Raw genomic sequence first — 22,225 nt, forward strand, 5'->3', positions numbered from 1 at the left:
TATGATTTATTTGGGTAAATTAAAGTAGCCATTATGGCAACCCTGAACCGTTCATCGTTAATCGTTATTTATAATAATTATTCTAAGATAGTGAAAACACGTATCACAACTCAATATTCTTGGCATCACATCACTGAATTCATCACAAAACATCATAATCGATGATCATCTGGCGTTGTAATAACGAAAGAAATGATAATTTCGCCTACTTACGTGTGAAATGTTATTCCTTCAATTTTTCGCTCACTCCGGCTTTTACAACCCAAAACACTGCAACCCACCATCGCACGTACACTAAATATTCTGTATTATCCAATTTTTATACGCAATAAACACTGTAAATTCACACAATCACAGAAAAATCCAAAAGACGCCAAGTTAGTTTGTCACAATCTGTTCTTGCCAAACAATAAAACCGGCCATGTCGACAAAGACAAAAACTATATATTCTGTCCTGTTTCTTTGCATGGGTTTGACCACAGGTTTGACAATAATTATACTCTGTCCATTGACCATTATATTCTTAATTATATTATTTGCTTTTTGACAGCTTCACGCCTATGTAGGATTGTATTGTCTATGTTAAAGTCTCAGAGGAATAAACCCTCCTATACTCAGAGGAATAAACCTATAGAGTACTTGTATCGAGCGTATACAATTTATATATATTTGTTTCTTTCTATCTAAAGAAAACGTCGTAAGAAAGAATGAGATAGCTATAGACTACAAGCTACGTTTCAACATAGTCATGGCACCATTTTTACTATAGGTACGTATTTAGATAGATAGAAGGTGATAGTGATGGGATGTGCTTCAATCGATAAAATCGTGAATGCATTTTGCATTTACGGTTTCGTGAAATAATAAATAATAAAAAAAAACAAAATTAATCATAAATTTCAGTTGAATACATTATTTGTTTAATCCTACGAATATAATAAATGCAAAATTATGCGAGAATGGATAACTTTCTCTTTCACTGCTGAACCGATTACAATGAAATTTTGTACATATGTTATAGTCAAAGTCCGATACACAGTCTCTTCGCGGAAGGACTGGTTTATCCTAGGTTTGGCCAAAGCCATCAGGCAATCCCCGAAATACATTTCAATTTCGCCCTTTGCCTGAAGTATTTTTAGTCAAACCCAGGAGCTCCTAACTTTTCAGTCAAACGTCGAAAGTAAATTATTTTGTTTCGGTTTTGGCCTAGTCAATCCTAGAAGCGACTGCAATTCTCGGTCAAACGTTGATCTGAACATGACATTTAAACAGGTTCATAATGTCTCTCGCGGACCGCGGTGTTCCGACTAGGAATGGGTCGTCGACGCATTTTTCATCAACGAGACTATGCCTCACCATGCCAGAATAAAGATTAATTTTTCATTTTAATTACCTAAGAAATTATTAAAACAATTAACATTAATGCCTCACCATGTCAGAAAAATGATTAATTTGTCACTTTAATTACCTAAGAAATTATTAAAACAATAAACATCAAAATTTTAAAAATGTTATTTTTTTATACTTTATCTTATACAAACTAACCTCCGTATATTCCAAAGCATTTATTTATTTATTTTATACTTTATTGCACATCGTACAAAAGGCGGGCCTAATGCCACACGGCATTCTCTCAAAGCATCTCAAATATAAAAGTGAAAATCACGTAAGCTGACCAATCAGGTGTCAGAACTGGCAGAGTTAAGCGGTTCTTAAGACTTGAAAGCTGCTTAAATGATAAAATTCTTCCAAATATACGAAGATAAGACACTTCATACCTATATCGGAGTTTGACTCGTCAAACCCCGATTTAATAAAATTGTGTTTTGACGTTTGCCTGACCAAATTAGTCTCTCCCAGGTTTGACGAAAATTGTTTAGTCAAAGGCCGAAAATTTACATTTGTTTGGGCTTTGACTGAGTCATTCAGTCTGACCTGAGGATTGACCAGTCCAACCTAGGAGCGCCGGAGCTTCGGAGTTTGCCTATAACACATACACACATAGGATAGGTTTTATACCGGAAATCCCACGTGAACGGGAACTGTGCGGGATTTTCTTTAAAAACGCGGGCGGAAAGCTAGTATATTTTAAAATAAATTTTAAAACTTGAAATATAACTACATAATTTAAAATAAAGATCAATAAAGTTAAAGGAGTGAGGAGAAAGGCACAGTCAGCATGAATTTTAACAAGTTCATAAAAGGACAATTTAAAGAAAACATTTTCCTTACATCCTACTAATAAAGCGAAAGTTTGTGAGGATGGATGTTTGTTACTCTTTCACGCGAATACTACTAAACCGATTACAATGAAATTTGGAAAAATTACTTTTGATCCCGTAAATCCCACAGGAATGGGAACTATGCGGGTTTTTCTTTGAAAACGCAATTAAGTATGTATTTCAATAGTAGTTTCTCATCTATGAGAACTGTCATTTAATCAACCGTTTAATTTTCACATAGTTACACATTTATAGTAAATGTGTAAAAAAATTTCCAAATAAAAATTCACTCACACACAAATGTATTTATTATCTAAAGGAACAAAAAAAACGTAAGCGTAAGATTGCACAATTCTTCTAGAGTATCCATCTTGATAACACGCAGGTTCGAAATGCAGTGAACACAATCTAGCAAATTTCGACGGCGTCCAATCTACACGTCTCATGTTTTATACCCATTTCTTATTTAGCTCTGGAAATCTAAAACAAAATGAATTTATTAATAATCTAAAAGAGAAACAACAAACTAAACAGATAAGTAAAATAAAACAACCACGTGGTATTTTTTATTTTCCTGCTGTAGAAAATATACATCAATTATTTGCTACAACAACTACATATAAATCTGATATAAGAAACAAAATAAATAAATCAACGTTAATATGAAATAGATTTTTTGTCATAAATCGATAATATACGCTAGATGTGTTACAACACTACGGTGGTAAACAAAATGCCAAACTTGATAATATTGTGACATTTTTTAAAAATTATTTAATTCTTTTGTATTCCACAACCCCATAAAGTGGGTAAATGTTACAGTTACAACATAAACTTATAAAAAAGCGCTTGATATAACCTTCAAATAGGGTTAGAACATAAATATTTATCAATTTGCTGAAAATCACTTACCGATGGAAAGATATTTTTTCATTGTTTTCATCCAAAACTCCCATTCGACTAGTAATAGCTGGTAGCTAAACATACAATAGTCATTTTAGCACACTGACAAATAAAAAGAAACACTATACACTTTATATTTTCTAAATATTTCGTTAAAAACACTTGACGCACTGAGCCCACCAGCTGGTTGGAAAACAAACTGACTGCCGGCGCGCTACGTTTGAAGACAGTGCAGATACTCTATCGCTATCTCAATCTGACTTATGCTGTTATTGACTAAGAGTAAGTAGATTAGAAAATATGTATTTTGTTCTGTCTCAATATAAGAACTCTATAGGTTTATTCCTCTGAGGGTTTATTCCTCTGAGCATGGCACCATTTTTACTATAGGTACGTATTTAGATAGATAGAAGGTGATAGTGATGGGATGTGCTTCCATCGATAAAATCGTGAATGCATTTTGCATTTTCGGTTTCGTGAAATAATAAATAATAAAAAAAAAACAAAATTAATCATAAATTTCAGTTGAATACATTATTTGTTTAATCCTACGAATATAATAAATGCGAAATTATGCGAGAATGGATAACTTTCTCTTTCACTGCTGAACCGATTACAATGAAATTTTGTACATACACACATAGGATAGGTTTTATACCGGAAATCCCACGTGAACGGGAACTGTGCGGGATTTTCTTTAAAAACGCGGGCGGAAAGCTAGTATATTTTAAAATAAATTTTAAAACTTGAAATGTAACTAATTTAAAATAAAGATCAATAAAGTTAAAGGAGTGAGGAGAAAGGCACAGTCAGCATGAATTTTAACAAGTTCATAAAAGGACAGTCTTAAAGAAAACATTTTCCTTACATCCTACTAATAAAGCGAAAGTTTGTGAGGATGGATGTTTGTTACTCTTTCACGCGAATACTACTAAACCGATTACAATGAAATTTGGAAAAATTACTTTTGATCCCGTAAATCCCACAGGAATGGGAACTATGCGGGTTTTTCTTTGAAAACGCATGTATAATAAGTATGTATTTCAATAGTAGTTTCTCATCTATGGGAACTGTCATTTAATCAACCGTTTAATTTTCTCATAGTTACACATTTAAAGTACCTAAATGTGTAAAAAAATTCCAAATAAAAATTCACTCACACACAAATGTATTTATTATCTAAAGGAACAAAAAAAAAACGTAAGCGTAAGATTGCACAATTCTTCTAGAGTATCCATCTTGATAACACGCAGGCTCGAAATGCAGTGAACACAATCTAGCAAATTTCGACGGCGTCCAATCTACACGTCTCATGTTTTATACCCATTTTTTATTTAGCTCTGGAAATCTAAAACAAAATGAATTTATTAATAATCTAAAAGAGAAACAACAAACTAAACAGATAAGTCAAATAAAACAACCACGTGGTATTTTTTATTTTCCTGCTGTAGAAAATTTACATCTATTATTTGCTACAACAACTACATATAAATCTGATATAAGAAACAAAATAAATAAATCAACGTTAATATGAAATAGATTTTTTGTCATAAATCGATAATATACGCTAGATGTGTTACAACACTACGGTGGTAAACAAAATGCCAAACGTGATAATATTGTGACATTTTTTAAAAATTATTTAATTCTTTTGTATTCCACAACCCCATAAAGTGGGTAAATGTTACAGTTACAACATAAACTTATAAAAAAGCGCTTGATAAAACCTTCAAATAGGGTTAGAACATAAATATTTATCAATTTGCTGAAAATCACTTACCGATGGAAAGATATTTCTTCATTGTTTTCATCCAAAACTCCCATTCGACTAGTAATAGCCGGTAGCTAAACATACAATAGTCATTTTAGCACACTGACAAATAAAAAGAAACACTAAACACTTTATATTTTCTAAATATTTCGTTAAAAACACTTGACGCACCGAGACCTCCAGCTGGAAGGCAAACAAAACTTAGCCGGCGCGCTACGTTTGAAGACAGTGCAGATACTCTATCGCTATCTCAATCTGACTTATGCTGTTATTGACTAAGAGTAAGTAGATTAGAAAATATGTATTTTGTTCTGTCTCATTATAAGAACTCTATAGGTTTATTCCTCTGAGCTCCTATAGAGTTCTTATATTGAGACAGAACAAAATACATATTTTCTAATCTACTTACTCTTAGTCAATAACAGCATAAGTCAGATTGAGATAGCGATAGAGTATCTGCACTGTCTTCAAACGTAGCGCGCCGGCTATGTTTTGTTTGCCTTCCAGCTCTTCCACTTCTCGGTGCGTCAAGTGTTTTTAACGAAATATTTAGAAAATATAAAGTGTATAGTGTTTCTTTTTATTTGTCAGTGTGCTAAAATGACTATTGTATGTTTAGCTACCGGCTATTACTAGTCGAATGGGAGTTTTGGATGAAAACAATGAAAAAATATCTTTCCATCGGTAAGTGATTTTCAGCAAATTGATAAATATTTATGTTCTAACCCTATTTGAAGGTTATATCAAGCGCTTTTTTATAAGTTTATGTTGTAACTGTAACATTTACCCACTTTATGGGGTTGTGGAATACAAAAGAATTAAATAATTTTTAAAAAATGTCACAATATTATCAAGTTTGGCATTTTGTTTACCACCGTAGTGTTGTAACACATCTAGCGTATATTATCGATTTATGACAAAAAATCTATTTCATATTAACGTTGATTTATTTATTTTGTTTCTTATATCAGATTTATATGTAGTTGTTGTAGCAAATAATTGATGTATATTTTCTACAGCAGGAAAATAAAAAATACCACGTGGTTGTTTTATTTTACTTATCTGTTTAGTTTGTTGTTTCTCTTTTAGATTATTAATAAATTCATTTTGTTTTAGATTTCCAGAGCTAAATAAGAAATGGGTATAAAACATGAGACGTGTAGATTGGACGCCGTCGAAATTTGCTAGATTGTGTTCACTGCATTTCGAGCCTGCGTGTTATCAAGATGGATACTCTAGAAGAATTGTGCAATCTTACGCTTACGTTTTTTTTTGTTCCTTTAGATAATAAATACATTTGTGTGTGAGTGAATTTTTATTTGGAAATTTTTTTACACATTTACTATAAATGTGTAACTATGTGAAAATTAAACGGTTGATTAAATGACAGTTCTCATAGATGAGAAACTACTATTGAAATACATACTTAATTGCGTTTTCAAAGAAAAACCCGCATAGTTCCCATTCCTGTGGGATTTACGGGATCAAAAGTAATTTTTCCAAATTTCATTGTAATCGGTTTAGTAGTATTCGCGTGAAAGAGTAACAAACATCCATCCTCACAAACTTTCGCTTTATTAGTAGGATGTAAGGAAAATGTTTTCTTTAAAACTGTCCTTTTATGAACTTGTTAAAATTCATGCTGACTGTGCCTTTCTCCTCACTCCTTTAACTTTATTGATCTTTATTTTAAATTATGTAGTTATATTTCAAGTTTTAAAATTTATTTTAAAATATACTAGCTTTCCGCCCGCGTTTTTAAAGAAAATCCCGCACAGTTCCCGTTCACGTGGGATTTCCGATATAAAACCTATCCTATGTGTGTATGTACAAAATTTCATTGTAATCGGTTCAGTAGTGAAAGAGAAAGTTATCCATTCTCGCATAATTTCGCATTTATTATATTCGTAGGATTAAACAAATAATGTATTCAACTGAAATTTATGATTAATTTTGTTTTTTTTTTTATTATTTATTATTTCACGAAACCGTAAATGCAAAATGCATTCACGATTTTATCGATTGAAGCACATCCCATCACTATCACCTTCTATCTATCTAAATACGTACCTATAGTAAAAATGGTGCCATGACTATGTTGAAACGTAGCTTGTAGTCTATAGCTATCTCATTCTTTCTTACGACGTTTTCTTTAGATAGAAAGAAACAAATATATGTAAATTGTATACGCTCGATACAAGTACTCTATAGGTTTATTCCTCTGAGGTTAAAGTGTCATACAAATAATTATCGTACTTCATGGACAGGTCCCGCCCACTTAGTGATGTCTACACGGAATTATTCAATGATGGGTCGATAGATTATAATAATCGATAGAAATACTCTGTAAAATATATTCGATACAGAAAAACTCTTCTATTATGTTATATAATTTAAACGTAAAGACAACCAAATTGTAAGATAGAAACCAATAAATAATAAAATATTAGTTTAGTTTAGTTTTAACATACAATGCATAGATATGTGGTCTTATTATTACATATCTTATTAGTACGTTTACGTTGTAATTATTATTTACGTACCTGATTCGATTTATGATAATATTTTGAATTTATAATTGAAATGGTATCACAATCGATAATCTTTTGAACATCACTTCTGGTATGTCGTATGGTCGAGCTGTCAAAAAGCAATTCTTAAAAGCGAACCATGAACTCACAAGAATTAGTTTGAATGTTGCCACTCGAATTTTTACAATGAATTTTTATCATTTTTAACAAACATTAATTATTTCGTTAATTTAATTATTTCATTACATCAATCAACCACTTATTTAAAAAGATCAAAGTAAACTTTAGCTAGTTATAATTATTTAGTAGTTTGAGGGTAGTCGTATAACGTCGTTGCGCCGACACATTATATAATACTAGCGGCCCGCCCCGGCTTCGCCCGTGGTTCATATGAAAAATAGATTTTGGCCGATTCTCAGACTTACCCGATATGCACAGAAAATTTCATGAGAATCGGTCCACCCGTTTCGGAGGAGTATGCAGACTAACATTGTGACACGAGAATTTTATATATAAGAGATTAATATGTGTTATGCAAAGAGGATATAATCACTGCGTTCTAGTGTTATGTTCAAATATCTACATCTTAATATATGTATATAAATCTCGTGTCACAATGTTTGTCCTCAATGGACTCCTAAACCACTTATTAAACCGATTATAATAAAATTCGCACACCATGTGCAGTTCGATCCAACTTGAGAGATAGGATAGTTTAAACATGTAGGTACCACGGGCGAAGCCGCGGCGGACCGCTAGTATATGTATATAAAAATGTAATCCGTTTCGCGTTGTCACGGCATCACGCGTGAACGGGTCGACCGATTTTGATAATTCTTTTTTTATTATATTTCTTGAAGTACGAGGATGGTTCTTAAGTAGAGAAAACGTAAATACAGTGTAAACTCTATATAACGTCACTTTAAGGGACCGTGCATTTTTCGACGTTATAGAGAGTGGTCGTTAAATGGAGAGAAAGGGAAAATTGCATGATTGGTCCCGAGACAGGAATATTATTTTGACATTGCCTATGAAACCATGTTATCATCGCTTGATCAAGGTCTTCATATTGAGGTTTCTTAAATTTTTTGGCAGATAGTCCATTTTCTTCGTCATGCAAAATTTTTCTTTATTTTTCTACGACTGCATTTCTGAGAATCTTCGGTATGTCAGTAAAAAATAATGTACACAACTACATTTTCATTGATTTCGGCAACTTAGTCAGTACTTCCTAGCCCTAGTTCCTAGTGTTAATGTCTTATTGTGGTCGTTAATTAGAGTGAGCGTGATGCTATATGGAGTGTATTATTGTATAGACAACAATATAAACCAACCAAAGTCGAGAAATCTTGACGTTATACGGAGTTTGACGTTAAATGGAGTGTCGTTATATAGAGTTTACACTGTATGTACCACGGGCGAAGCCGGGGCCGGGCGGACCGTTAGCGGGATAAGTAGTTATAAAATAAAAATATAAACAGAAATACTTGGTAAACTTACATAACCATTTTTATTAAAAATTAGGTTCATTATAATATTCTAGTGACTAATAATGAATATACAAGTAACAGACAGTTATTTATCATCTGAACTCTCGCTTTTATGCTCTTTCAACATATTTTCAAAAAATTGTTTCCTGTGAACCAATGCAATATGTGGCTGACGTATACCATAATTTTCATTTCCAAATGTAGTGTACTTGCTCTCACCTTCAGAACCCATTAATTCTCTCAAAGCCTGATTCCTTGCTAATAGTTTTTCATAGAATATAATTCCAGTCTCTATAAAATCTGGGCCTAGCTCAGCAAGGGCTTCATCAGTTCTGGCTTCATAATGTACTTCAGTCATATCTTTAAATAGGAAATATATACCTACTCCAAAAAGCCCAGTTATTGAATACATGATACTTCGTAAAGCAGTTGGTGCAGCATATAAATTGAGCCTTCTATTCAAATATGATGAAAGGTTATAAACAAAGAAAATAGTTGTAAATGGATATGCAGAATCAAACATAATTTTGCTATTATGTGTCATTAATATTTCCCTACATATTGCAAACTCTTGAACTTTTTCAGGTAAAATTAAAGCTTCACTTAATTTACTTCCTACTTCTGTTGTTAATTCTATCTTTTTTTGATTAACCTGAAATGTATGAATTTCAAACTTAAGTTATGTCAAAGCTAATAGCAAATTGCGATAATGATAATTGATATTATCAAGGATTCAAGACTACACAAGAACATATACAAAAATTCAATTGATGTTTCAGAGCCAAATTTTTTTTTATTAATTTTTAAAATTCAAGGGAAAAAATTAAGGATATTATTTACCAGCACATTGTCTTTCTCAATGTCTTCATGTGACTTATAATTAAAATTTACTGGTATTCCAATTTGTGCCCCAAATTTGGAAGAAGTGCTTCCTGTAATGGAATATTTAAATCATATATTTGTAAAGACAATGAAATAACATTAGGTTTTTAAAATGAAACACCATACCAGCATGAAATAAATCAAATCCATATACACTAAAAGGTTTCACAATACTTCTATGAACATCAGACAAATTGAGAATATCAAGGCATTTATTAAACCTTTGCTGAAGTGGTTCACTAAGTTCAACCGGTTTTCCTGCACTAAAAAAAGAATTATTTTGTGGATTAGTTTTTGATTTTTTAATATGTAGGTTGTAAAATACAATGACAACTAGATAATATTCACAGCTGAACACAGAATGGAAGTAAATGAACAGAATCCTTCCTAATTATTTACCTGTAGTAACGAACGTAATCTCTGTATTTATCTATAAAAAATGTATGTGGAGTATATCTTACGGCAGTGAGTGCTATGCCTGTTCCGGTAACAATTGCAAATGAAAATCTTCGTCCTTGTTCAGTTAAAAACCAGGATATAGGTTTTCGTGTCGTCATTATAAAATATTCTTAATTGTAAATAAGTCTGAAGTAGATATTTGGTTGAAAATATATATCAAATTTTAATTTTTATCCCCCTTGTTTATAATTTATATATTATTCTCTGACAAGTGACATAACAACATAACCAAAGAGTACTATAATAATCAGTGTTTCCACATTGAGGGGAAATTCCCCTTTTAAGGGGAAATTAGCGTCAAGAGGGGAAAGAAAAGGGGAAAGACTATAAAAGGGGAAATTGCGGGAAATCGTAGATAAATCCTTTCGGAAGTTATTATTTATGGACTCTGCCGTGGACTAGTGTGTTATCGTAAAAAAGAAACTGCGACAAGCGACAACATAAGCAGTTGGCGTATAATAATTACCCTTATTTCAATTTTTTTTGAGGCCTAAAATATTATTCTGTGCCAAAATGTATGCGCTGACAGAGTTGATTTGAAATAAAAAATTAGTATACAACTCTAAGTTTTTATTTTATTTCTGGTCAGTTAGTAAATAAAACACAAATCGTTTTGTTATACTTTATTCATGCTAAGTCTAATGTTTTTCGATTGGCTTAACGTTGCATTTGACTGCACAAACTTGAGTTGTGGTATTTCCAACTGATTTTTCATTAGTTGTACAGAAGTTGTTCTCGTTCGTTTCAAGCCAGATTTTACACAAAGGATTGATGCAACCGTTTCATTATCGAGCCTATTGCGTTTATCTGTTTTGATATTTTTTAGATCACTAAATAATCGTTCAACAGCAGCATTGGAAAAAGGCAGTGACATAAAATAGTTCACCAAAATTGGCAAATGAAGGAATTTGCATCTGCTGTCAACATTTTTTTTTCAAACATTTTTTTCCAATAGCTTACCGTATCGATGGAATCATTACAGTCCATATCGGCAAGGAGACTTTGATTTCTCCATTCCTTGTCCAGCTCTGTTAGATGTAGCTCTCGTAGCTCTAGTAGTCTGTAGCTCTGCTACCAACGTAAGGAAATTGATATATCAAAATAATAGTAGTAATGTGCAAAGTCAACAAATTTTGATTTTGTTGACGAATTTTGTGTAAATAATAATATTAACACAGCAGACTATTGAAGAAGAACGATAAATAAAAGATAAATTTTAGGTGGGGTGTGTGGTGTCAAAACTACAGCAAAATAATTTTTGAGGGGAAAAAATTCCGTAGAAGGGGAAATCTGAATTGCCGTGTGGGGAAAGGAAATCATTCTAGTGGAAACACTGATAATAATACGGCAGAACATAACCTTCAAATTTATTTCGACCGGATACACATAACCGCCGATTATACACCTATAGATGTAACCACTATTAAATAAAATGACCTTCCTTGAAAGAGCGAGATCGTTATAGTCTGTCTTTATTCCTCTGAGGTCTGTCCACTAACGAGCGCCCGACGGCACAGAGCACATTCACGCGCCGGCCGTAAAATACGGCCATATATAAATCTTATATATAAAAATGAATCGCAAAATGTGTTGGTAAGCGCATAACTCGAGAACGGCTGAACCGATTTCGATAATTCTTTTTTTATTATATTCCTTGAAGTACGAGGATGGTTTTTATGTAGAGAAAACGTAAACATGTACCACGGGCGAAGCCGGGGCGGACCGCTAGTATTTAATATATAAATGAAAAGGGCAGTAAAATACCTACGGGCGTCCTACTTCGAGTATGAGCGCCTGCTCTGATGATGATGACGTCAGAATTGCTGACGTCACTATTTTTAAAAATAGCCTTTGGGCCCTTCTCCCGTCATAATATATATTTTAATTTGTCTGAAAAAGTTATGTTATCATAAGTAAATGAATATTTTTCAGGTATAGTCTCACTATTTGGTTTGATTTATCGGTTTTAAAAATATGTACTCATTTCCATAATCGACTTATTTTGTTTATCAATACTTTCCGCACTAGTCGATAAATGCAACGATGTGTTTTGCAAGACGTAAACGTAAAGTCAGATTGAAATAATTTCTCGTAAATGTTAAGAATTGTTATAATTCCAACGGAATATCATTTTAATGGCATAAAGCTACGTAAATATTAATAAATGCCATTTTTAGACGCCAATACGTTTCTAATTTAATGGTGATGCCATTACAAGTTTGTCTCCTGAGAATGATAGGAATCATCATTCGCATATAAACAAAAAAGAAGATGAAGAAGAGTATAGATATCGGCAATGTCTTCTTGTTCAGTACCACTCTGTGGTACCACTTCTGTACGCATTCAAAATCTGCACAAAAACCGGTATTTTTACAAACGTCTAGATAGATCAAAGATTACATGTCACATCACTAACCGACATCTGTCAATCAGCTGTAAGTTTAATTTTGTCAAATTTGCTTTTGTGAATTACAAGGCAAGTGATTGTTGTGTTATAATATTTCAAAGAATTTGGATAATATTGATCTATAGCTAATCAATAAAACAATTGAATTAAAAGATAGACGTCTTTGTTTCGCTGCGTAATAAAATTATTTCTGGCAGTTGCTACAGAGTATGTTTTTTATCACCTCTATTTCATTTTATATGTGATCTAACAAAGGAGAGCAAAAGTTATTGTTTAATTAAGTGAAAGTCAAGTTCAAAATGTGTGGTGGGTTTACTTGTTCTAAAAATGCTTTAATAGCATTGAATATACTTTATGTGGTAAGTAAGAATTAGAATTATAACTAATTTGTATGTTTAGATTATTTAAGATACATTCTTGTTAATAATTTGAATTTTTTAGGTCGTAGCTTCCATACTTATATCAGTGGCTGTGTATGGGCAAGCCTCTTCCCTCACAACTTTGCCTATAGTTGGAGGCATAATGGCTTGTGGCATTTTACTGATATTGATATCATTGTTGGGATTAGCTGGAGCTGTAAAGCATCATCAAGTTATGCTCTTCTTTGTATCCTTTAATTATGAAAAAATAAATAAAAAATATTATAGCTAAGTATTAGCATAAACATTTATATATATTATTAGCAACAGGAAATCCATATCTTGCCTTGCACTGTGATTTATATATAAACATAATATATTATACACAAATACTAATTTCCTTAATGTTGTATCAGTATATGGTGATTTTGTTCCTTCTCTTTTTAGTCCAATTTTCTATAGCTTGCGCCTGCCTTGGAGTGAATTCTGATCAGCAAGAGATGCTTGCACAACAGGTATTTTTTTAAATCTTTATTATCTACTTTTATTTCAATAACTAATTGGGTCAAGAGATGTGTTATTTATATATGATCATACCAGCATATGGTTATTGCTACACTTTTTGGATGAAAAAGGCAGTTACTCAATTCACTGCACTTAGCGGAGCATTACATATGTTGAAAGTTTTTAAGAAGGTCAACAGTTACTGTTATGAGATCCATTTATATTTTGTGCTAAGAACTAAAGCACTATGCTGGTTATTTTACGTTAAACTAACTTTCTGCCCGCGGCTTCGCCCACTTTGTGGGAAACTTAACAAAGTATACATATTCTAAAACTTCCTCAAGAACCACTATCTAATAAAAAAACCGCATCAAAATCCGTTGCATAGTTTTAAAGATTCAAGCATACATAGGGACAGAGAAAGTGACTTTGTTTTATACTATGTAGTGATTATTCAATTAACATGTTATTTTTGCAGGGATGGAACACAGTTGATCTGGATATGAAGGCACAGGTGCAAGAAAGGTTCCAGTGCTGCAGTTTCAAGAGCAGGACCATTGCACCAAATACAACTGTGGATTATCCTACTTGTGATGTTGTTGATGTAAGGAATATTTCATGTTTATATATAACATTTGTTATCAAACGCTTTATGTAATCGTGAAAACCTACAAACCAACTGTTCAAATATAGCCTTAATAAAAACTGACAAATTATCTTGTAGTCATATTTTAAATTATGTACATACTTAAATGTAAAAAAAATATATATATGATATTTTTCTTAAAAATTAAGCACAAAAAATGTAGTTCTTTTTCATAAAACAAACATCTGTCAGTATGTCTGTTGTTGGCAAATGCATCTATTAGAGCAAGCGCGCACCACGACTTTCTGCAGCGTGATTATTTTATCGCAGAAATACAACGTATGAGTTACTATGGCAATGCGCGCACATGCGATTAAATAATCACAGCGATTTTAAAATTGTGATTTGTCACATTTTGCTGCGATTGCTCGCGACGCGATTGTCGCGAAAATCAAATGCAGAATATGAAATTGTATGGTACCGCGCGCACTGCGATAATAAAATCGCACACTCGGGCCCGGCCGGCACTTCACTTGTGTTTCGTCTGTCCAACAGTAAACATCGTAGTTATATAGGTAGGTACTGTTTGGTAAACATGAACTCAGTAATCTGTCAAAAGTTTGAATTTATTTAACACTTTATTGTGCAAGAAACAAAATATAACTAAGTACATAAAGGTTACAATAATAAAAAAAAGCGCAATGGGCGGCCTTTTGGCGGAATTTTCATTCTATAATAGCCAAAGAATTTTTTAAATAAATAAATAAATAAATAAATCATTTATTTGCAAGTAAACATGGTATACATAGGTGTTAAGAATAAGATACATTATTTCAGCATGTTTAGCCGTTATTCAACGACATGCAAATACATTTTTCATTAGATATACATTTTATATTATGTCTTTTTAATTTTATTTTATTAAAATCAATTCAAATTTGTGATACATCCGAAGTTCATTGTATTTCTGATAAAAGAAACCATTGACAATTCTATCTGCTGTAAAAGGATGAGTCCAATATTGACGAATTTTCTTTTTTTTTTCTTATCCTCCGAAGTAGTAAATAAAGACAAGCAAATTGTACGAAATCAATGATGAAGTGAGTAATGATCGATATTAAATTATCGCTGTGCGCGCACCGTACTCTCTGCGATTTTCTACAGCGCGATTTTGAAATCGTGTCGCAAAAATTAAAATCGTGGTGCGCGCTTGGCCTTACAAGAATTAACAAAGATCTAATCTTTATAAATGTACAAATTAGCATTTATGAATTTAATGTCATAATTCAATGAATGCACTAGTCATTCAATCAAATAGTAATATTGATCAGATGACGGCAACATATATATTAGTGTCCGACCGAAACTGGTTTCCAGGCCGAAACCGAAACCGAAACCGAATGTTCGGCCGTGGCTTCAGTTTCGGCCGAAACCGAAACCGAAACCGAAACTCACGTGGTCAAGTATGAAATTTCTAAAAATACTGAACTTTGGTGCATTTTACCTATTATTTTGCCTTAATTAGGGCATGAAATGAAAACACAGTATATTAAATTTATTGTAATCATTTATTTAATATAAAATAAAAAAATAGTATTTTTAAAATATTAATAATAACAATTTTAATTTTTATTATTTTTTCAAATTAAGTTCTCAGTTAAATCAGTCATCTAAATCAAATCAGTAATTGTTACTGTTACTTTTAATACTAAGTTTTGGTATTTTGAGATCTTTCTCTTTATTAAAGAGTCTTTAATACTTTGGATTGGTATTTGTACTTAGAAGAATAATCAGTCTCTTTAAGGTACCTCTTATATAAAAATAATAATTATTAATTACTATTACACCCAGTTCCAATCTCAACATAGATAATCAAAAATTGTTTCCACCAGCGTGGGTCAACCAACGCTTTGACAGCGTCCGTCAAAGCGTTGCCGAGGAAAACGAAGTTAGGCGAGCGTGAACGTGTGTCACAACGTGTGTGAACTAAGTTCACTGAACTTGCGAAATAAGTTTCGGTTTCGGCAAAAGTTTCGGCCGATTTTGGCCGAAACCGAAACTGCGGCTGAAACTTGATTTTTGGCCGAAACTCGGCCGAAACCGAAACCGAAACCGAAAGTTCGGTCGGACACTAATATATATTATGAATTTTAATTTACAGAAAATTTGCTGCAATGGTTGGTCAGTCACAGATGATTGTAGATGCCAACCATGTATGGAGAAATTAAAGGAAACAATTGACTATGCATTCAAACTTTGTGGTGGTATTGGATTGTTCTTCAGCTTTACTGAGGTAACATAAAAAGTATTCTTAAATATCTTCTATGTAAATATCTTCTATGATTTCTTAGTTATTTCTATCCTACACAATATAGAATTCTTCTGACCTCATTTGCTATTTTAAAAGCAGTAATTCATGGTGTTGACTACTAAAAAAGTAAATAACATTTTCTGTTTGTAACTAACTAAATTTCTATGTGACTAATTATTATCTTATGTAGTAAGTACTAGATTAATCATAAAGATGAAGCTATTAATGAGTAATGACTATGCACTATCCTTTGCTAAAAATGGCATACCTCTTGATACAAATTTACAAAATCAAATTAAATTGGGGCATAATAAAGTGGATAACAAGGAACTAGGGAACAGTATGGAGATGGTGTTTACAAAGTAAATATGTAACACTAAATAAAATAACATTATTGAACCTTAGCTTGTGGGCACAGCATTATTACGTAATTAAACCCGAAAGAATGTAATCGCTTGTTGATCGAAAAATCAGCTACAACCATCGAGATATATTACTAGAGGGGTTATTCCAAACAAAAACATTGCGCGCGGCCGATGTGGTGGGGTACGTGTGGAACGAGCGAGGCGTGGCTTCAAGTTCAAAGATTAAGCAATGCGTGCAGATGCGACACATTGTGCAATCTGTTTACTCGGTACTATCTGGTGGTACTGATACTAGGGAATTAATAAAACGAGGATTTTATATTAAACTATGTATTTTAATTTCCTTTAAATAATATCAATTTATTAAGCTTTTGTCGTTTTGTGTAGTAATCAATAGTTTTATCAGTTTTTGCTTCATGATGTAATTTAAATGGATACGATGATTCAATGTTGATGGCGTTTACGTATAAGAAACTCACATTTTGAAAAATCTCACGCGAGATTCGAGGATGGGGGAGGGGTTGAATAAATTCTCACGACATCTCACCAGGGGGGGAGGGAGGTGCAGAAAATTTTAAAAAACACCTCACGTAATTTATGGACGCCCCCTTACTCGATCACAATTTTTGTAACTTTACTATAAACGGAACTACTTACATTTAAAAATATACTTTATTTATTGAGTTATAAGGTTGCTTCCATTCTGTTTATTTACATTCTCAAAAACATCAATCGCTGCAGAGGTGGCTTGCGACAAAGGCGGCTTGTGTCAAAGGCCTCTGCGATATCATTTAAGAACATAATATTATGTACTTTAGGCAAACTTGTTATAAGATCTATTTTACTTTCTTATTAGTCCATTTGACAAGGATATTGGGTAAGATACCTATTGGAATAATTTTATTATTATGTATGTACTTATTAAATCCGCGAATAAAAAAAAATTTTAGTCGTGAATATAGAAATTGGGTCGCATTTTTTTAATCCGCGAATAGTGAAAACACGAATAAAGGAAGCGCGATTAAGGAACTTTTACTGTATTAGTTTCTGTGAATGTTGTGTTTATTTGTAATTGTTGTGCATAATAATTTATAAATCCTATTGGAACAACTATTGATTAGGCTTTTTTTAATAAATAAAAATAGGTAAATAAATAAATATTACTTAATATAACCTACCGTTTTACTTTGCGTAGTCGGGTAAAAGTATAAATATTTAGGTACTACACCACGGTAATCTTTCCACTAGGAAGATATTACTTATCTACTAAGATATTGTATATACATAGTTAAAAAAATCCAGTTACATTTTTTTAACAGACTCATCGATAGTGTCACGTCTGTGCTAGTTAGTCTATGAAAAATGGCGCGAAACGCAGAACGCGTGGTGATTTTTCGCAAATTGATAACAATATTAGTAAAATGCATGACTTACTCATAATAAGGAAACTTACTGGTGAAAAGTCACTCCTCGGGCTTTGTTTGTATTATGGGAACTGTTAAAACAATATCTAAGCAAACACGAAGGCATTTTGAACAGAGCAATAACACGTGTTGACGCGGCAAGCGGGGGGCACAGTCCGACACAGACTAAAGAGACTTGTGATTCTTACCTCTAGCTCGTGTTAAAGAGAGTGTAGTAGCGATCGCCTCTCTAGTACGTAGTACATTCTATCTCGATGGCTACAACTGTGGTCAAACTTCAACATGGTCAACACACAAAAGATACTTCCCAAAACGATCACGACGCGTTATCACAGTCATTATAGAAGGACCAAAAAGCGAAATTCGTTTCGTGTCATAATATGACTATTTGACCTCAACGCGTTGTCTCAGTGAAAAAAACCACGTGTTCACCAAATAACGTGTTCTGTAAATTGATTGATACAGAGACATACAGATTTTATAAGCATCATTTTTTTCAATTATTTATTGATATTACAGTTAAACAATTCATATTAAAAAAAATACTTCTTAAATATATGCTCATTAAATTACCAATGTTTTTCATCAAAGAAGAGAACAAACAAGCCTTGTTTCCTTGTATATTACGATAAATTTTAATATGTTACGATTGCGTGATACAAATATTATTAATGGAACATTTTAATTTATATAATGTGTTTTAAGAAAGACGTTGCTACAAACATGGTTCTTATTTATTGATATTTGGTTTACGTATTGGTGATTAACATTTACGGTTAACAGAATGTTGGATTCGTTTACAGTTTGTTGGTGTGTGGTTGACAGTAAGGTATCGCAATCAGAAGGACCCGCGTGCTAACCCAAGCGCATTTCTTTGAATGGTTTCTGTGGACTAATCTAAGGTGGATTGGTATCATGGCATGCATTATAATTAACAGCACCGCTTTTATGCCTTTGCACCCTTTTAGTTCTGCTACTAAAATGCATGTATTAATAAGAAATTGTATGTAGCATGAGAAATATGGTTTTAGTTGATTATTATTTAATTGTTCATGTTTTATGTTTATATAAACATCTTACTGGATTTGTTCATGATATGATTTATGTTTACATTAACATACAACTGACGATCATTATAATCTAGTTTATTATGGTGATAATATTATTGTCAAGTTAATGTTGTGATATTTCGTGTTATTTTGAATTTGTTGTCACAACAAATAATTTTGCTGAGCAGATGGGAATGTGAAAAATAAAAATAACACTGAAAGATGTTAATAGCGCAAATTAGAAAATGTTGCTTCTCAGAAGATTTATCAGAATTATCTTGTGTTTCTTTTAGATGCGCTCTTCGTATTTTGCTAAGTATCTCATTTTAAATACTATTTTATAAATTACTACTAACTATCTTTACACTAACATTTGTTGTATGCATGTCAGCTTCTGATTAACTAGATAACGTTTATTCTTATTTTTGTTTATTTCCTCCATATTATATCACATCGTTATTGATAAATTATTAGCTCTAGAATTCTCATCTCATTGAAACGCAATGTTTTGATAATATTATCTCATTTAAAGATAGTAGATGTGCGCAGTTTAACCTTATTTGAATAAGCGATACGTAGATAGCGTCAATGTTTACAATATTATTTCGTCATTAACATTAATATATTGTATTTTTTTTTGTAGAAGATTATTCCAAGAATACGAAAATTCTGTTTATGTTATCCTGTTGTAATAATAATTTTCAGGTATTCTTTGCATGTAATAATATCTGAATGGTATCCTAGAAAATCCTTAAAAACAAGCCAAATTAATGGTTTACATTACATCTTACCAGCTGGTCATTTATTTAATTTAGAGGTCGTACACAAATGTAGGATTTTTTTTAACTTTTAGTATACATCCTATTGAATAATCGCATTATCGTGTTATCCAAAAGTCTCATAATAACCAGTATGTTTGATATTGAATGTTTTCAGTTGTTCGCCGTATGGATCGCCCGACGATATCGCAACCAGCCCGACCCTAACTACAAAGAGCCGCATGCAGTGTTCCCAAGGAAAAACTATTTATATTAAACTTGATATATGCTCCTTAGAATATCTAGTAAATGTTTCTCCTTTAGATAGCTTTACTTTACAAGGTGTATGTGAATGCCGTTTTTGTCGATAAATTATGACTGTAATGTTTATCACAATGCTCAGTGCCAACAATGAGATTAAGTTTGTAGAGAAGTGTGCATATCTATTTTTTAGACTGATTATGGGTTATCGTGTTAGTATAATTTCTCCATGTCTTCGTTTTAATTATCTATACAGTCTTCCTTGCAATCAGAATCAGTGTTATTAACAAGCTTTTTACTTTTTACGATGTTTAAATACTAAAATCGTTTTTGCCTTTCTTGCCCTAAAACTTCTTTGGGTCGGTGCGGACGTGCTGTTTATGGAAAGGATTGATATAAAAATAAAGTTAAGATTCCCAAAAAGTTAGAGGGATAACGGATGTATGAGAATCCTCCCAAAAAATGACATGAAAGTTATCAGATAGTTTAAAAATTATTACCTGCAATATGTTTTAATTTCGCTCAGATCATGGGAATAAATGCTTTAATGATTAACCCGACTAAAATAAACAAACCAGTGACAAATACCTACATATTTTAAAACGTGTTTTGAGTGGATTCTTATAAATCGAAATGGATAAAAAATTGTTTTATTCGGTGTATCTAATTAATCGATCTAAGACTTAAATGTTGGTAGTGTTCGATATTTTTTCAATGGTCTGATGGTAGTAATTATAACTTGAGTGGCTTTTAATCTGAAATTCCCCGTATACCAACTTAAGAAACTTATGTATATTTTTAGAGCCTTGCGTTTGTTAACCGACTTCAAAAAAAGGAGGAGGTTATCAATTCGGCCGGTATGTTTTTTTTTTATGTATGTACACCGATTACTCCGTGGTTTCTGAACCGATTTACGTGATTCTTTTTTTGTTCGATGCGGGATGGTGTCGAATTGGTCCCATAAAAATTTTATTCGGATAGGCCCAGTAGTTTTTATTTTATGAGCATTTTTGTCTGTATTTGTAAATGTTGCAAGTGCAAGTTTGAAGTCGGTTGTTTTTAACGCAGTTATTGACTTGTTTGTATTAAATGTTCAATAGCCGTATTTATCGACATACATTTGAAGTCGGTCCTTGGTCTAAACTATCGAATTAAAAAAAAATCTATATTTAATAAAAGGTACAATCGAAATAAATAGTTATTTATAGTATATTGCTGTTTACTCTCAATATAAATATAACTCATGGCTATATACGATATTTTAAACAATTCTATACCTAGCTGTAATAGCAGTTAGTCAAAGATGATATCATTTTATCATACTATCCACATGTTCTCATTTATATTGTTAATAGGTGTTTAGTTTTAGGACTCATTTAAATGTACATTGGAACTCCTAGTCAATAATAAAATTAAATGTCGACAAACTAATTTGTTCAATGAATGATTAATATAGTCGATGTGATCTATATATTTTGATGGTATGATGAATTTAGTGCATATTTTTAATGTATTGTATGTAGGCATGGATTTATCTACAGTTTATTTTTGTTTTTAAACATTAAGTGTGCCTAATGTGTACTGTGTAGTATCAAACAAAAAAAATCCATCCCTTCATGGGTTTCAACCTCGAATTTTTACGTAAGCTGTTAATGCAATTAATAGCTTTAATGTTCTTACCACCTTATAAATGTGTTTTCAAGCTTTAGTCATTTTCTTTAACTGATTTATATAAGTCGAATTATTTTCATAAGTTAGCGAGTATCCCGGTACTTCATAGATAGAAATATTAGTTTTCATTTAAGTTAGAAATTGCAACGGTTTGATGTTTTACTATCAACCTAAATGCTCATATTATATCGTATATTTGTGTAAAATTAATCATATTAAAGAGTTATGCATTGAATTTGTTTTTTATTTATAGTTGAATAATCCTTTTATCC

At 32.1% G+C, this 22,225-nt stretch overlaps 2 protein-coding genes and 1 long non-coding RNA gene across 4 annotated transcripts; 2 read left to right on the forward strand and 1 right to left on the reverse strand.

The window, feature by feature from the left end:
* The first annotated feature begins 5,419 nt into the window (after nucleotides 1–5,419).
* Nucleotides 5,420–6,203, forward strand: LOC149908974 (uncharacterized). Its single transcript, XR_016458660.1, has 2 exons — nucleotides 5,420–5,580; nucleotides 6,013–6,203. It is a non-coding gene; the product is annotated as an uncharacterized LOC149908974 (long non-coding RNA).
* A 2,708-nt stretch (nucleotides 6,204–8,911) lies between these two features.
* On the reverse strand, nucleotides 8,912–10,491 carry LOC149908975 (transmembrane protein 177). Its single transcript, XM_090120549.1, has 4 exons — nucleotides 10,199–10,491; nucleotides 9,926–10,062; nucleotides 9,758–9,849; nucleotides 8,912–9,569 (listed from the first exon to the last, which is right to left on the reverse strand). Exons 1-4 carry the CDS (start codon nucleotides 10,354–10,356, stop codon nucleotides 9,003–9,005), a joined length of 954 nt encoding a protein of 317 aa, XP_089976675.1. The 5' UTR covers nucleotides 10,357–10,491; the 3' UTR covers nucleotides 8,912–9,002.
* Nucleotides 10,492–12,730: 2,239 nt separating this feature from the next.
* On the forward strand, nucleotides 12,731–22,188 carry Tsp97E (Tetraspanin 97E). 2 transcript variants are annotated; one of them, XM_090120551.1, is made up of 7 exons: nucleotides 12,731–13,024; nucleotides 13,107–13,271; nucleotides 13,441–13,539; nucleotides 14,007–14,132; nucleotides 16,276–16,407; nucleotides 19,018–19,116; nucleotides 20,200–22,188. In XM_090120551.1, exons 1-6 carry the CDS (start codon nucleotides 12,965–12,967, stop codon nucleotides 19,090–19,092), a joined length of 657 nt encoding a protein of 218 aa, XP_089976677.1. In that variant the 5' UTR covers nucleotides 12,731–12,964; the 3' UTR covers nucleotides 19,093–19,116; nucleotides 20,200–22,188. The 2 variants fall into 2 exon arrangements, with proteins under 2 accessions (XP_089976677.1, XP_089976676.1); XM_090120550.1 differs by lacking the exon at nucleotides 19,018–19,116 and having other exon boundaries at nucleotides 12,732–13,024.
* Nucleotides 22,189–22,225: the final 37 nt, after the last annotated feature.

Source organism: Colias eurytheme, chromosome 4 (genome assembly GCF_061535395.1).
Source record: "Colias eurytheme isolate Ceu_HAF_F1 chromosome 4, ilColEury1 Martin Lab GWU primary, whole genome shotgun sequence".
Taxonomy (NCBI): domain Eukaryota; kingdom Metazoa; phylum Arthropoda; class Insecta; order Lepidoptera; family Pieridae; genus Colias; species Colias eurytheme.